Below are 16844 nucleotides of genomic sequence, written 5' to 3' on the forward strand. Positions count from 1 at the left end.
ATCCTGTATTATTTCCTGAATCCTGAATTTTGATTTTCCGTCTCTTCCGTCCATCTACTACTGTATCAGTGTGGCTCCGGCCAGCACTCGTTTCCTCCCTCCCCCTCTCTCTCTCTGTGTCATGGAAGTGGTGGTGGCGGGGCGGCCAGGTTTCCTTTTGGTTCCTCAGGTACATCGCATGCCCACGCCGACTCGCCCCACTGAACGCATGCCTGCCCTGTAGCTTTCACTTTAAGCCGCCCCATACACCCCAAATGCTATTGTGTGTGACTTGCATGCGTGTTTGTGTGTGTATGTGTGCATGTGTGTGTGTTCTAGGAGAGGATGGACCTTCTCAGATGGGCCTTGAAGACATTGCCATGTTCAGAGCCATTCCCACGGCAACTGTTTTCTACCCTAGCGACGGTGTCTCCACTGAGAAAGCTGTGGAGCTGGCTGCTAACACAAAGGTACCCAGCACACAGGTTGACATTTATTGTCATCAGTTTTGACCTGGAGGCAGAACTGAGTGATTTCCCCTTTAGATAGGCCGGCAGCAAAACCTAAACCATATTGTAGTTATATTGTAAATTGCTATATTGTAAAAATGTATGAAAACAAATATGTATTTTTGGTCTTAATTTAAGGTTAGGGTTAGACATTAGAGTTAGCAGTGTGGTTATGGTTTGATTTAAAATCTGATTTGATCAATTACAATTTTATTTGTCACGTGTTGAATACAAATACTTAATTATGAGCCCTAAACCAACAATGCAGAGTTTTTGAAAAGTAAGAAAAATTAGAAAAAAAACTCAAGGAAATATAGTAACACATTAAAATAACAATAACGAGGCTATATACCAGGAGTACCGGTACCGAGTCAATGTGCAGGGGTACGGATTAGTCGAGGTAATTGAGGTAATATGTACATGTAGATAGGGGTAAAGTGACTATGCATAGATAATAAGCAGAGATTAGCAGCAGCGAGAGTGTGTGTGAAAATTGTTAGGGCCTGGTATAGAGGTCCTGGATGGCAGGAAGCTTGGCCCCAGTGATGTACTGGGCTGTACGCACTACCCTCTATAGCATCTTGCAGTCGGATGCCAAGCAGTTGCCATACTCGATGGTGCAGCTATATAACTTTTTGAGGGGGAATAGGTGTTGTCATGTCCTCTTCATAACTATGTTGGTGTGTTTGGACCATGATAATTCTTTAATGATGTGGACACCAAGGAACTTGAAGCTCTCTACCCGCTCCACTACAGCCCTGTGAATGTGGGTGTGCTCAGCCCTCCTTTTCCTATAGTTCACGATCAGCTCATTTGTCTTGCTCATGTTGAAAGAGAGGTTGTTGTTGTCCTGGCACCACACTGCCAAGTCTCTGACCTCCTCCCTATAGGCTGTCTCATCGTCGTCGGTGATCAGGCCTACCACCGTTTTGTCATTGTCAAGATTAATGATGGTGTCGGAGACGTGCGTGGCCACTCAGTCATGGGTGAACAGGGAGTGCAGAAGGGGACTAAGAACACAGCTGGTCAGCGCATGCGCTGAGTACACATCCTAGTAATCTGTCTGGCCCTCCGAACCTGCTTAATGGTCTTACTCACATCCGCTACATGCAGTTATGATCACACAGTCTTCCAGAACAGCTGGTGCTCTCATGCATGGTTTCGTGTTGCTTGCACGGAAGCTAGCAGAGAAGGCATTTAGCTTGCCTGGGTTTCCATTTATAATTTGTGAACTTTGCAAGCCCTTCCCCATCCTACGAGCATCAGAGCTGGTGTAGTAGGATTCAATCTTAGTCCTGTATTGATGCTTTGCCTGTTTGATGGTTTGTCAGAATGTCTTATAAGCGTCCGGATTAGTGTCCCGCTCCTTGAAAGCGGCAGCTCTAGCTTTTAGCTCAGTGCAATGTTTCCTGTAATCCATGGCTTCTGGTTGGGATTTGTACTGTACGTAGGTCACTGTGGGGACGACGTCGTCGATGCGCTTATTAATGAAGCCGGTGACTAATGTTGTATACTCCTCAACACTATCGCATGAATCCCGGAACATATTCCAGTCTGTACTAGCAAAACAGTCCTGTAGCTGTGACTTTGTGGCTGTACCAGATAGTAACCACTCTGCAGAGCTGCCTCCAGAACAATATTTATGACAAAAAATACTAACCTGCACCTAAAACCCTCTCTATCACATCTGCCTCATGCTATGTGCTCACTTTCCAATATCTTTGGTTCACACAGCTGCTGAGTATGGCTGAGTCACTGTTTAATAAACCTGTCTGATAAATGACAAGGTAATGAAAGTCCAGAGGCTGATTGACATGTTTCATCTCTGTTTCAGGGTGTGTGTTTCATCAGAACCAGTCGCCCAGAGAACAGTGTTCTTTACAACAGCAACGAAGACTTCCATGTGGGACAGGCAAAGGTATGGAGACAATGATATTTGAGATGTACTATACACAATGACTAATGAAAGTCTTAACAGTAGATCACTTTCTTATAGTACTAACATGCTTGCTAAATGATTTTAAATAGAAATATGCCTAGATAATAGAAACCTCCATCCCGTGTCCGTCAGGTTGTGTACAAGACCAACGATGATCACGTGACAGTGATCGGAGCAGGCGTGACCCTACACGAGGCACTGGCAGCTGCTGAAATGCTGAAGAAAGGTACAGAACAGTCCTTTCGGGAAAGTTACATAGATCCTTCACTGGAACTCAATATTCTACATTGGCTGTCAGGAAATGTGCTCGTCACCCAGGGACTGATGGACATCAACGTCATCTGAGTAATGCACACACACACACACGCATACTGAGACTTTTTTGTGAGACTTGTCCCACTAAGGCATTGGACCATTCATTATGATCTGGGGTTAAATGCCAACAGTGGTGGCTGATGGTGGTACTCTATCAATAAGCATGTGCACCCCAACAACAGAATCAGAGTACTTTTTGCATCTGTCTCTAGCACTGTAGAAGTCTGTCGATTCATCTCTACTGTTTATCTGGTGTTGCGTGAATAGATGAAACACCATAGTTTGAACTGAAGAAATTTGTACTGCGAGTATTGTGTAACATGCTCTGTTTCTCTCTCAGAGAGGATCAACATTCGAGTGATTGATCCTTTCACCATCAAGCCTCTGGACTCCAAGACCATCATTGAGCACGCCAAGGCCACCAGGGGCCGCATAGTCACAGTAGAGGACCACTACTACGAGGGTGGGTACTCTGCACACACAGGCTGCTTTCTGGACTCAGGTTATCTTATTCCAGTGGAATACAATATATAGCACTGGGCACTGAGGTATGCAGTTTTAGATAGTTATGCAGTTTTAGATAGTTATGCAGTTTTAGATAGTTATGCAGTTTTAGATAGTTATGCAGTTTTAGATAGTTATGCAGTTGCGAGACATTCATGTGATTTGTATCAGTTCTTAAATCTCTAAGCCTGAGCATGTGCAGGAGGAGGAGAAGAGACTATCAACCCTCAATGTTTTTTTACATTTCAGCTCTGCTCTGGCCATTTGGCTTTCACTGACCTAGATAAAAGCAAGTCCAAAAATGTGTGGGTGTTTATTTTGGCACAGTTGCCTTATTTGTCCCTTGGTATTTATACTGTCTGTTGAAGGAACAAAGAAAAGAATAAGCACAGCCGTGCCACAGTCTACATCTTAAAATTAACTAACCCCCAACCAGCAGAAGCCATGCCCTGACAACCTCCAACCCCCACCCCCATTCCCTGTCTACACATGAGCATGAATAGTGCATTATGACAGGTGTGCATGCACGGGTGACGTGGGGGGGCTGGGCGTCCACTCAAAGCCATAGGGGGTGGGAAGATGGTGTGTGAGGGAGAGGAAGAGGGGAGGCTGTGATAGGGGGCTTAGAGGGGGCTATATGGAGAGGCCCAGGCTTCAAGGACCCCCATTGTGCAGATGGCTACTAAAGAAGAGTGGAGGAACACCCTCTCTCGCACCCGGCCCCCCTTCGCCACCGCCGGCCTGATGGTCAGTCAATGAGAAGGTGGTGGGAGGCCTGTCAGGGAGGATCAAGAAAGACTCAGGGGGCTGTGGAGGTGACAGTGTTACAGTGTCAGTGAGGTGGAAGACAAAGCTGATGTATAGATCAGACTGACTAAACTGCACAAACAAAGACAGCTCAGCAAGACCGGTTCAAAGGAGTTAGAGGAGGAGAGCGGATGTGACATATGGAGTCTTAGGACAAACCTCTGCACAAATACTAAGACGCAGAAAATAGAACTCTGCACTCTTGCATTTTAGGTTTTATTTAGTTGTAAAAAGGCTATATAAATGTGATTGACTTGACATGTGGTTGTAATTATTCAGGTGGCCTGGGGGAGGCGGTGTGTTCTGCTGTGGTGAATGAGACCGGCTTCAACGTGCACCGTATGGCCGTGGCCCACGTCCCCCGCAGCGGCAAACCCACTGAGCTCCTCAAGATCTTCGGCATCGACCGTGACGCCATTGCGCAGGCTGTCCGCAAGATGCTCAGCAGCTCCGCCAACGCCAAGTAGACCACTACCAGCGCCACTGCAACATGCCATTGTCATGGAAACGTCAACCCGAAAACACTTCTGGCAACCCCCGCTCTCCGAGAATACGAAGTATGAATCAAAGGATTCGAAAAATGCAAATATGCTATTTCTGATAACGGTCATTGATGTGGTTTTGACCCTTGATCCATTGAGTTGGCCCCTTGTAAGTTCAGTACTCCACTCCCCCACAATCGACCCCATCCTAGAGAAAGTCATGAGTACTGCTGTAGTCTGAGTGAGGTGAACGTTAAAATAAAATAAAAATGGGTCTGATTCTCTCACATTTTGATGCGACAAACCCTGTACCCCACGTGAGCGAGTGTGTGAGTGGACATGGGTCTGGTGTAGAGCACTGTTTTTAGCCCCTCATCCTGACTGGGACTTCACACCAATAAAGGAATGGTTTCTTCACACCCCTCCAGTCTGATAGTTGTTTCATACGTTTTGACTTGTTATTTCATAAACACACCTACACAGCATAGCCTACATGGACCATCATCTACAGTAGGGCAAAAAAGTACTTAGTCAGCCACCAATTGTGCAAGTTCTCCCACTTAAAAATATGAGAGAGGCCTGTAATTTTCATCATAGGTACACTTCAACTATGACAGACAAAATGAGAAAAAAAATCCAGAAAATCACATTAGGATTTTTAATGAATTTATTTGCAAATTATGGTGGAAAATAAGTATCTGTTACAGTGAAATAATACCATGCACAATTATGAACTTGAAAATGTATTGATAAACCAATTGGGAACATTTGGGCAGTCTTGACACAACCTTTTGAACAGATATGGTTCATTGGATCAGTCTAAAACTGTGTACATACACTGCTGCCATCTAGTGGCCAAACTGTAAATTGTGCCTGGGCTGAAATAATGCATTATGGCCTTTCTCTTGTGTTTCAAAATGATGGTACAAAAAAACGTTTTTTTCTTTGTATTATCTTTTATCAGATCTAATGTGTTATATTCTCCTATACTAATTTCGCTTTTCCATAAACTTAAGTGTTTCCATTCAAATGTTATCAAGAATATGCATATCCTTGCTTCAGGTACTGAGCTATGGGCAGTTAAATTTGAGTATGTCATTTTAGGCGAAAATTGAAAAAAAGGGATTAGAAATCCAAGGCATAAAAACAAAGGAATCCATGTATCAAGTCCGCAAGCAAGATCCCTGCAATGTCTCATTGAAGATCTAGTTCACTTTTCTGGCCTCTCTCAATTTTGATGTATTGGATCTTTAGAAAATACAACTTTTACATTACCCTGCAGTTTACTTATAAAATGGGCTGATGGTGAAGTAGACATAATTAGTATTCATACAGCAAAATATATAAATAAGCTCTCCACAATGAATTTCAATAGAAAACTTGTAAACATAGACAAGATCCTGCAACCATGGAGAGGTAAATACCTGTCTATTTATGGAAAAATTGCCCTGATTAACTACTTAGTCATATCTCAGTTTACTTACTTATGGCGCTGCCTACTCCTGATGATTTGTTTTTCAAATCATATGAGCAAAAAATATTTAGCTTTATCTGGAATGCTAAGCCAGAAAACATCAAGCGTGCCTATCTACAGTGCCTTGCGAAAGTATTCGGCCCCCTTGAACTTTGCGACCTTTTGCCACATTTCAGGCTTCAAACATAAAGATATAAAACTGTATTTTTTTGTGAAGAATCAACAACAAGTGGGACACAATCATGAAGTGGAACGACATTTATTGGATATTTCAAACTCTTTTTAAAAATCAAAAACTGAAAAATTGGGCGTGCTAAATTATTCAGCCCCCTTAAGTTAATACTTTGTATCGCCACCTTTTGCTGCGATTACAGCTGTAAGTCGCTTGGGGTATGTCTCTATCAGTTTTGCACATCGAGAGACTGAAATCTTTTGGCAAAAGGTCGCAAAGTTCAAGTGGGCCGAATACTTTCGCAAGGCACTGTATATAGTGAATATGAACTGGATGGTTTGATATTAAATCTAAAAGCACTAAACCTCTCTTTAAAAGCTTCACTTATATAAAAGTTTTACTTGAACCCAAAATGGTTCTCAAGTAGATTACTAAGAAAAGCTCATCCATTGTTTAAAAATGGCCTTTTTGCCTTTGTGTAGCTTGCCATGTCTAATTTTCTATTAATTAGAACAAATATTACAACAAATATTATGGTTGAACTCAAATGTGGTGGTTGATAAAAGACCTGTGTTTATGGAAAATATGTTTGAAAAGGGTATTTTGTTTTTAAATGATATTGTAAATTGGAGTGGTAGAGTTACAGTAGCAGTCTAAAGTTTGGACACCTACTCATTCAAGGGCTTTTCTTTATTTTTTATATTTTCTACATTGTAGAATAATAGTGAAGACATCAAAACTTTTGACTGGTACTGTATGTCTTTCATGAAGTTATCGGATTTGTATGGAAAGGCCTGCTCAATCCAAGATTACAACCAATTGATTACAATATTACCCTGAAAATGGAGGAGGCAGGTGGCAGCAGGAGGAGGTACGGAACTGGTCTGTCTGCCCATTATAAAGGATCAAAACTGATAGAGAAATAAAAATAGCATAAATAGGAAAGTAGCATAAATAGGAAAGTATACCAGTTTAATTTGAGGACCAGGATGTTGACAGCTGTGCCATACAGACTGCAAAATAGCTGAGAATAGGTGTTTGATGTACCGATTCCATGGCACAGGGTGTATGAGTTGATATATAAAATGATGCAAGATTCAAGACTGCTTTTCAACAAAAATGATTGTACAGAATTATTTGGGGGTGGGGAGTGGAGGGGGTGTTTTTTGGGAGGGGTCTTGGATGGTCATGGGGAAGCTCTCGGGGAACTGTGGGGGGATCTTGGATGGTTGGTGGCCTGGCGGTTGGGAGATGGGCCGGTGGCCGATAGGTCGCTGATTCGGGACCCCGATTTGACTTGGTGGGAGATCTGTCGACGTGCCCTTGGGCAGGGCACTTGACTCTGGTTGCCCCTGTGGATCGCTCTGCATGGGAGTCTGCTTGATGACTGAATGTAAATGTTGATTGGCTTCACTGCAGGTATATTGAATGTTTTAATATTCAATAAAAATACCAAATAAAACACAAGACACACATTGACTTGAGCCATACCTGATCAAATCTGGTGCAGTGTATCTACTGATAGTCTGGACTACGGGCCCTGTATGCATGCTGCATTGAGAGCTGAACATATAAGGACATATCCACCACCCACCTTGTGCTGTGCATATTTCATTTGTTTTAATAATTAAAAAGCCTATTGAAAGATTCAAGGGCACATCAGCATGTATGTGTGCATGAAACTGCAGATAGAGATACTCTTTAAACAAAGGGTCATCCAACAATATGAGAGAGAGGACAGCTGACTAGATACACAGGAGCCCACCACAGAAATATAATACCAACCACACATGGCTGCTGTCGCACTAACCTGAAGACCACTGTGCTGGGGTAAACAAGGTGTTTAGGGCCTAGATTCAATCAGATCAAGTGTTAACTGACAATAGCGATGCAGATGTTTTGGCGGTTTAGGAGGTGGAACTGCGTTGAAGACGTCAAATCATTGTTACTAAGCCACACCCACCCGCCCCACTCACATTAGAAGTTCAGAATGAGATAATTACACTGAAATTGAAAAATCATTCAACTAAATAATGAGGATTTCTATCAGCCTAATGGACGTGTAGATTACATCTCACATTCCACTGTTTGAACTTGTAAACAAGGCTGCATGGGATTCTGTTAATGCGACTTTATGCAGGCAATGTCTGCTTTACAGTAGGTGTAATTCCAGGGGGCACTTGTGTATTTGACAGCTCTAATGCAGTTCCACCTCCGACATGCCAAAACAACTACTATGCGGATAGTGGTTAAAGCGGATCTGATTGAATTGAGCCCTTAGTCTGAGGCACACTGAAGCAGGCGAAACTCAGTCCCTTGGTGAGAGACTGAGGCACACTGAAGCAGGCAAAACTCAGTCCCTTGGTGAGAGACTGAGGCACACTGAAGCAGGCGAAACTCAGTCCCTTGGTGAGAGACTGAGGCACACTGAAGCAGGCGAAACTCAGTCCCTTGGTGAGAGTCTGAGGCACACTGAAGCAGGCGAAACTCAGTCCCTTGGTGAGAGACTGAGGCACACTGAAGCAGGCGAAACTCAGTCCCTTGGTGAGAGTCTGCGGCACACTGAAGCAGGCGAAACTCAGTCCCTTGGTGAGAGACTGAGGCACACTGAAGCAGGCGAAACTCAGTCCCTTGGTGAGAGTCTGAGGCACACTGAAGCAGGCGAAACTCAGTCCCTTGGTGAGAGACTGAGGCACACTGAAGCAGGCGAAACTCAGTCCCTTGGTGAGAGTCTGCGGCACACTGAAGCAGGCGAAACTCAGTCCCTTGGTGAGAGACTGAGGCACACTGAAGCAGGCGAAACTCAGTCCCTTGGTGAGAGTCTGAGGCACACTGAAGCAGGCGAAACTCAGTCCCTTGGTGAGAGACTGAGGCACACTGAAGCAGGCGAAACTCAGTCCCTTGGTGAGAGACTGAGGCACACTGAAGCAGGCGAAACTCAGTCCCTTGGTGAGAGACTGTAGTTTTACTGGATGTCATAGTCCATGGTACTCACTGTACTCTACCCTAATGTGGGTTTCCCCATAGGGGAGTACATGTGATCTTGTATCTGACCTTTAACCCCAGGCTGTGGGTACCCTCCCTGTGAGTTGCAGCAGCTGCGATAGTGGCAGTCTGGGGGAATCCTCATGGTCATTAGAGCATCTGTCTCTTGTACAGTATCACTGCCTCGTTACCACAGTTACAAGAGATGGAGAACCCCCCCCCCCAAATACCCCTGCCCCCCAGCTGGCACCCACCCCCAATCTTCTAGACTGTCATCTGATTGCCCCTCAGTGCTACCCCCTCCCCAAATCTGCCTCTGAACCCTCCTGTATATCCACCCTTGAGTGAACAGCCGGTCAGCTAGCTCTGTTAAGGAACATCAGAAGACTCCACCATGATCTACTTCCCTAGTGAAACTGTTCCCCAGACAGGCCTGCCCACATCTTCCACCCTAGTAATCCTCAAACAAACACAACACCAGCTTACTGCAAACAAAGGTCCACCACAGACCACCTCAAACACAGAGACCACCACAGACCACCTCAAACACAGAGACCACCACAGACCACCTCAAACACAGAGTCCACCACAGACCACCTCAAACACAGAGACATTTCCATCTTTTGAGTAATGCAACAGAAATAACTATTTTCTCCTTGTCTGAAGAGATGTCATGAAAGAGTACAGGAAGAGGATTTTTACAAAAATATCTAACTATTGTGCGTATTGTAAATTAAACAAGCTGCTTTAGGTCAAGATCTTATTTTACTTAAAAGCCCTTTCCATACAGAGACATAATGACGCTATATACATTACATTCTTAATTATATGGGTACAGGGTAACATTTATTACAAAAGTAAAATGCTGTATATCTGTGTGCCCTGTCATAGTTCATGCGGTCATTCCCCCTCATGCCCCTCCCATCTGTCATTCCCCCTCATGCCCCTCCCAGCTGTCATTCCCCCTCATGCCCCTCCCATCTGTCATTCCCCCTCATGCCCCTCCCATCTGTCAGTTTCAGTTTCAGCCCCCCATGCCTTCTCTTCCCACCACATTTCCTTCTACTCCTGCCATCCTCTAACTTCCCACCATCATCTATACACACATTTATTCACACATTTACATGTTCTTCCTCCCCATCTCTACTTCCCTCCAACCCAGATGGTCCATCTTCTCTATTCTCCTCTAGTTCCTGTACTCGTCTCCACAATCTCCGATGAGGCTCATGAGGTCACACGAGCGCTGCATCACACCGTCGATAGTGCGCAGGTCTTGCGCCGTGAGCTCCAACTCTGGGCTGCAGCTGTGCAGGCTGTCCTTGATGTGTTCCGCCCCAGCAACACCGAGACGACAGCCCACGATGACTCCAGCCACTGCTGGCCGGTCCAGAATGTAGCGGGTAGCCACGTTGGCAATGGAGCAGCTGTGGCCCTGGGCAACACTGTCCAAGACAACCAGCAGCTCCTGGAACAGCCCCCATCCTCCCCAGCCATCAATCACCTTCTTGTATTTACTGAGGGAGGCAGTGTTGAGCTCCACCCTGCTTATAGGCTCCGCCTTCCCCAGATAGCGCTCTGAGAGTAGACCACCGGCTGAGAAATAGAGGGGGGACCGAGCGATGGAGGTTTAAAAAGATGGAGGGAGGGGTTGGATAAAGAAAGAGAGAGAGACAGGGTAAAGATGAGGAAGAGAGGAGATAGGGTGAAGAGGGAAGCAGAGAAACAGCAGAGACGCATCGTCAGTTTGGACTCCATCTTAGATTGCCACCATTTTATATCACTACACCCCACATTGCAAGAGTCAATACGGAAAGGATTTCTACAATCTCTAACGCTATATTAAACAACTTGCTAATTTCAGTAATACTAATAACCATAATGCATCAAAGCAAAGCATGCAGTATCTCAGATTTCTTCCCCAATATATCTGGCGAGAGTACGTCATGTTTTTCATTACGGACTTATGCGAGAATCAGTCATTATTAGATCAGAATATCAAGAATACCATGACTAGAAGGAGCGCTTATGGGTCTGTCTAAAGTTATGTGATTTACGATGTGATTTACGATATAATATCGTAAATCACATAACTTGAAAAAAAGACCATAACCGGTCACTAAGGTTGCAACAGTAACTGTGAGCTAGCCTGGTCTAGATCTATGGGTCAGATGGGTAGGCTAAACCCCATACAGACCTGGGCCAGGCTAACTGGGACCTAATCCAACCCTTCACCACTGACTCAGTGCAGTGACATGAATGCTTGTGCTTATTCATCCTCTTAAATGGCAAACGCCTGATGATCTAGAGCAGCCAAAAAGCAGCAGTAGGAGTAGAGCCGTGGCCGTGATGACTGATCCCATATGACCTCAGACCGGTCCTCACCCAGAGTTCCATAGGTGAGGAGCTGGATGCCGTGAGACAGGCAGACCGCCTCCATCTTAGCAGCGGGCCGCTGGTCAATCAGAGAGTACTGCACCTGGGAGGAAACATCCCTGGACATTAATACTGGACATACTGAACGCTGACGCAGACTAATGTACTGAACATGCACAGATTTCACAATACTCTATAAGGCACAAGGAAATTGCCTCCCATTAAGCTTGTGAGAAAGCGAGAGAAAGACGGAGCAAACAAATGAGGGAGCAGGCACTGTACCTGGTTACTGGAGATTCTGATCCCTTTGTTTGTGATCTCCTCAAGCCTTTGAGTGTCAAAGTTGGTAAGGGCCAGCTCTCCTGAAGAGTAAGAAAATAAGGAGTACATCTAAACTTGACAAACAGGCACAGCTCATCAACAAGTACACATGGTACATGGCTGAACTGTGAATCTTAACAAAGAGCTTGTGTGCATGGGATTAGTAAATGGTTATATAAGATGACCTACGTATAAGTCCTTCCTGCTGCAGGTCAGACAGGTGCCCCAGGGCATGCAGGTATCTATTATCGCTGTAGTCCCACCAGTGGAACTGCACACAGTCCAGAGAATCCACCTGCATACGGGCCATGGAACGCTGCAATGCCTTCTCCACAACCTAGTGACGAGACATATTAAAGATGTCTTCACCAGGTGTGAGTTATCTTACCCTGTTATGGCTGGTGAGGGTGCAGGCTTTTGTTGCAGCCAAGTGACATAGGTGAACCAGAACAGACACCTCAAAATAGAATCAGATAAGGGGAGTCTCTCACAGAGCTGAACCAGAACAGACACCTCAGAATAGAATCAGATAAGGGAGTCTCTCACAGAGCTGAACCAGAACAGACACCTCAGAATAGAATCAGATAAGGGAGTCTCTCACAGAGCTGAACCAGAACAGACACCTCAGAATAGAATCAGATAAGGGAGTCTCTCACAGAGCTGAACCAGAACAGACACCTCAGAATAGAATCAGATAAGGGAGTCTCTCACAGAGCTGAAAGTTGTCCTGAGACACTGCCCTCAAGCAGTTCTAATTGTTAATTGGTGGGTGTGATACACAGTATTTAGATTTCAGATTTTAATGGATGGTGGACAACTTGCAGGATGATTTTTCACACACTAGTCTGTATTAAAGACTCACCTTGCGGTCCATTGGTCCAGGTCGTGGCACCCATTTGGTCAAACCTTGTAGGGGTGCTGCAGCATCACAGCTGGGTTTCCATTTCAGCTAGAAAACAGAACGCTACAATTACATTCCGTGCCATCGGTGAAAAGACACTGAAATGTATTCATAAAATGTACTCAGTTGTGTACCACACTTCATATAATAACACACTCAGTCCACATAATCTCCTCAAAGATCTCAGACACTTTTCAGTCAGATGTGAGAGACCATATAAATCTCTCCGTTTCACACGTGAGAGCAGATGTATCTAGTTACAGACAGGTGATTCAATCCTCAGAGAGGCTGGTGTTGGGAAGCATTCTCAGAGGACATTATTCCAGGTGTCAAAACACATCCAAGTCATAATCGTGTGAGATGCAGCGTGCCTGGGCACCGACAAGGTCTGAAACCCATAGGAATCAATAAATGAAGATGCAAATAAAATCTTCATATTAAAATCATTGTTAATGGTGAAGAAGAAAAAAAAGAGTGTGGGTGTAAGAGTGCATCTGACAATGTGTGTATGACTATGGCTTGATGTGTAAGGGCTTTTTCATGTGTGTGTATAAGTGAGAGTTTACTGATTTACTCATTTACTGATCTTCCATACGCAATCTCTCCCCTGATTCTTGAGAGCAAGACTGAGCAGCCCAACCGCGAATAGCAACTGTGCTACATTAGCTCCCTCCTGTGCCTATTCAGGGGTACTGCTCCACTTGCACACACAGATCTGAGATCAATGTTCATACAATCTACAATATGTACATACACTTTCAATCCAACAGGTTCATAATCTGGAGTTTGTGTGGTGTAGGCTACAACAACAATTCATACCTGGCTGTTGAAGTGTCCAAAAATCTCCTCCGCTGGTCCATAGATATCTGCCATGTCAAAAGTTGTTAGGCCAGCATCAATATAGGCTTGCATCGCCTGCACTGGAATAGGAAAAGGGGGTTTGATAATAACTGTTAGGGAAATAAAAATTGTGGGTAAAAAATGCTATAATAGGCAGCATCATCTAAAAAAAATGTAATTACATAGTACCCATTTTTCCATTGAAACTGTATGGAACTGATAAGCTATAGCCAGCAGCATACTACCCTGCATCTCACTGCTGGCTTACTTCAGAAGCTAAGCAGGGTTGGTCCTGGTCAAACCCTGGATGGGAGACCAGATGCTGCTGGAAGTGGAGGGCCAGTAGGAGGCACCCTTTCCTCTGGTCTAAAAAACAACAACATCCCAATGCCTCAGGGCAGTGATTGGGGACCCTGCCCTGAGTAGGGTGCTGTCTTTTGGATGGGACGTTAAACAGGTGTCCTGACTCTCTGTGGTCATTAAAGATCCCATGGCACTTATTGTTAACCCTAGTGTCCTGGCTAAATTCCCAATCTGGCCCTCATACAGTCACCTAATCATCCCCAGTTTACAATTGGCTCATTCATCCTGTGACTGTTCCCAAGGTTGTTGCTGTAAATTAGAATTTGTTCTCAGTTAAATAAACTGGACAAAATATTGTGTGGGGCACTCACTCATAGAAGACATTAGCTAGACACTTAAGGTCTAAAAACATGTGAATAAATTTGATTTTGAATACATTTTTACCCTACTTTCAGTTTACCTGCTTTGGGATGATCCACCGGACCATGAGCACCTGATACCTGCCACATGCCGTTCAGGATGCGGCAGATCTCCAAGCCCCCTGCCAGCCTAACTTTGGGCACTTGAGCCATCCTAAAAAAAAATGCAGGATAGTAAACAGACTGCATTCCATTCTAAATTAAACCACTATCTAGATCAAATGCTTTCAACATTTCGGGTTGTGTACTTATCTGTTGAACTGACATCATAACTAATACAGAAAGTAGCTGGTTCATTTAAACTCGACATTCATCGGTTGTTGATACTTCCAGCATTAGCAGCTTAGCTGTTATCAAAGTTAACTCCTTCGACGAAATACATAACTGAGGTGTGCAAAATGATTTACTAAAATATTATTTACCTTTCTTTGCGATGTAGTTACTGTGTAGATGGTTTACACAAGACAGTCTCGGAGTGTGTTGAGCTAACTACGGCTAACTGTAATAAATAAAAACATTACAAAACATGTTATGCAGTTTATGCATGTCGTTCTTCTTCTGCTTCTTCTTCGATGAGGTTTAACCGCGGTTGGCATCCAATAAATGTTGAATTACCGCCACCTACTAGACTGGAGTATAACTCCCTTATTAACCTTTGCTTAAAAAAAATATATATATATATATACAGTGCCTTGCGAAAGTATTCGGCCCCCTTGAACTTTGCGACCTTTTGCCACATTTCAGGCTTCAAACATAAAGATATAAAACTGTATTTTTTTGTGAAGAATCAACAACAAGTGGGACACAATCATGAAGTGGAACGACATTTATTGGATATTTCAAACTTTTTTAACAAATCAAAAACTGGAAAATTGGGCGTGCAAAATTATTCAGCCCCTTTACTTTCAGTGCAGCAAACTCTCTCCAGAAGTTCAGTGAGGATCTCTGAATGATCCAATGTTGACCTAAATGACTAATGGTGATAAATACAATCCACCTGTGTGTAATCAAGTCTCCGTATAAATGCACCTGCACTGTGATAGTCTCAGAGGTCCGTTAAAAGCGCAGAGAGCATCATGAAGAACAAGGAACACACCAGGCAGGTCCGAGATACTGTTGTGAAGAAGTTTAAAGCCGGATTTGGATACAAAAAGATTTCCCAAGCTTTAAACATCCCAAGGAGCACTGTGCAAGCGATAATATTGAAATGGAAGGAGTATCAGACCACTGCAAATCTACCAAGACCTGGCCGTCCCTCTAAACTTTCAGCTCATACAAGGAGAAGACTGATCAGAGATGCAGCCAAGAGGCCCATGATCACTCTGGATGAACTGCAGAGATCTACAGCTGAGGTGGGAGACTCTGTCCATAGGACAACAATCAGTCGTATATTGCACAAATCTGGCCTTTATGGAAGAGTGGCAAGAAGAAAGCCATTTCTTAAAGATATCCATAAAAAGTGTCGTTTAAAGTTTGCCACAAGCCACCTGGGAGACACACCAAACATGTGGAAGAAGGTGCTCTGGTCAGATGAAACCAAAATTGAACTTTTTGGCAACAATGCAAAACGTTATGTTTGGCGTAAAAGCAACACAGCTCATCACCCTGAACACACCAGCCCCACTGTCAAACATGGTGGTGGCAGCATCATGGTTTGGGCCTGCTTTTCTTCAGCAGGGACAGGGAAGATGGTTAAAATTGATGGGAAGATGGATGGAGCCAAATACAGGACCATTCTGGAAGAAAACCTGATGGAGTCTGCAAAAGACCTGAGACTGGGATGGAGATTTGTCTTCCAACAAGACAATGATCCAAAACATAAAGCAAAATCTACAATGGAATGGTTCAAAAATAAACATATCCAGGTGTTAGAATGGCCAAGTCAAAGTCCAGACCTGAATCCAATCGAGAATCTGTGGAAAGAACTGAAAACTGCTGTTCACAAATGCTCTCCATCCAACCTCACTGAGCTCGAGCTGTTTTGCAAGGACGAATGGGAAAAATGTTCAGTCTCTCGATGTGCAAAACTGATAGAGACATACCCCAAGCGACTTACAGCTGTAATCGCAGCAAAAGGTGGCGCTACAAAGTATTAACTTAAGGGGGCTGAATAATTTTGCACGCCCAATTTTTCTGTTTTTGATTTGTTAAAAAAGTTTGAAATATCCAATAAATGTCGTTCCACTTCATGATTGTGTCCCACTTGTTGTTGATTCTTCACAAAAAAATACAGTTTTATATCTTCATGTTTGAAGCCTGAAATGTGGCAAAAGGTCGCAAAGTTCAAGGGGGCCGAATACTTTCGCAAGGCACTGTACTTCCACACAAACAGCAGATATCATACGCACATACTGTCCTGCCGACAAAGATTAGGGGAGGCCGTGAGAATCACTCCCCATCCTCCCTCAAGATAGGGAGACCCTGGGAAGTACTCTCAGTGGCCCCTAGCCAAGGTCGGCACCGAATCTTGCTCAGACAGTCTGTTTTTAAGATACTATAATATACATATTGTACAGATATA

General features: G+C 44.1%; 2 protein-coding genes across 2 annotated transcripts in view; one reads left to right on the forward strand and one right to left on the reverse strand.

Moving 5' to 3' along the window:
* Positions 1-4962, forward strand: part of LOC109869868 (transketolase) — a 28704-nt gene extending 23742 nt beyond the window's left edge. Inside the window, exons 10-14 of the mRNA XM_020460156.2 lie at positions 319-449; positions 2323-2406; positions 2560-2653; positions 3083-3205; positions 4333-4962. Coding sequence (XP_020315745.1) covers positions 319-449; positions 2323-2406; positions 2560-2653; positions 3083-3205; positions 4333-4520 — 620 coding nt within the window. The 3' untranslated portion in view covers positions 4521-4962. The remainder of the gene's footprint in view (positions 1-318; positions 450-2322; positions 2407-2559; positions 2654-3082; positions 3206-4332) is intronic.
* Positions 4963-7779: 2817 nt separating this feature from the next.
* Positions 7780-14912, reverse strand: LOC109869573 (uncharacterized oxidoreductase YccK). Its single transcript, XM_020459800.2, has 8 exons — positions 14746-14912; positions 14365-14477; positions 13581-13681; positions 12723-12809; positions 12050-12197; positions 11822-11901; positions 11549-11642; positions 7780-10759 (listed from the first exon to the last, which is right to left on the reverse strand). Exons 2-8 carry the CDS (start codon positions 14474-14476, stop codon positions 10353-10355), a joined length of 1029 nt encoding a protein of 342 aa, XP_020315389.1. The 5' UTR covers position 14477; positions 14746-14912; the 3' UTR covers positions 7780-10352.
* Positions 14913-16844: the final 1932 nt, after the last annotated feature.

Source organism: Oncorhynchus kisutch, linkage group LG24 (assembly GCF_002021735.2).
Source record: "Oncorhynchus kisutch isolate 150728-3 linkage group LG24, Okis_V2, whole genome shotgun sequence".
NCBI classification, from domain to species: domain Eukaryota; kingdom Metazoa; phylum Chordata; class Actinopteri; order Salmoniformes; family Salmonidae; genus Oncorhynchus; species Oncorhynchus kisutch.

Excerpts from the sequence above, each read along its gene's own strand:
- LOC109869573 (XM_020459800.2), bottom strand. The coding sequence starts at position 14,476 with ATGGCTCAAGTGCCCAAAGTTAGGCTGGCAGGGGGCTTGGAGATCTGC. Across the intron at positions 13,682-14,364 it reads GGTGGATCATCCCAAAGCAG|TGCAGGCGATGCAAGCCTAT; the intron begins GTAAACTGAAAG and ends TTCCTATTCCAG. Across the intron at positions 11,902-12,049 it reads GCAGCAGGAAGGACTTATAC|GAGAGCTGGCCCTTACCAAC; the intron begins GTAGGTCATCTT and ends CTTACTCTTCAG.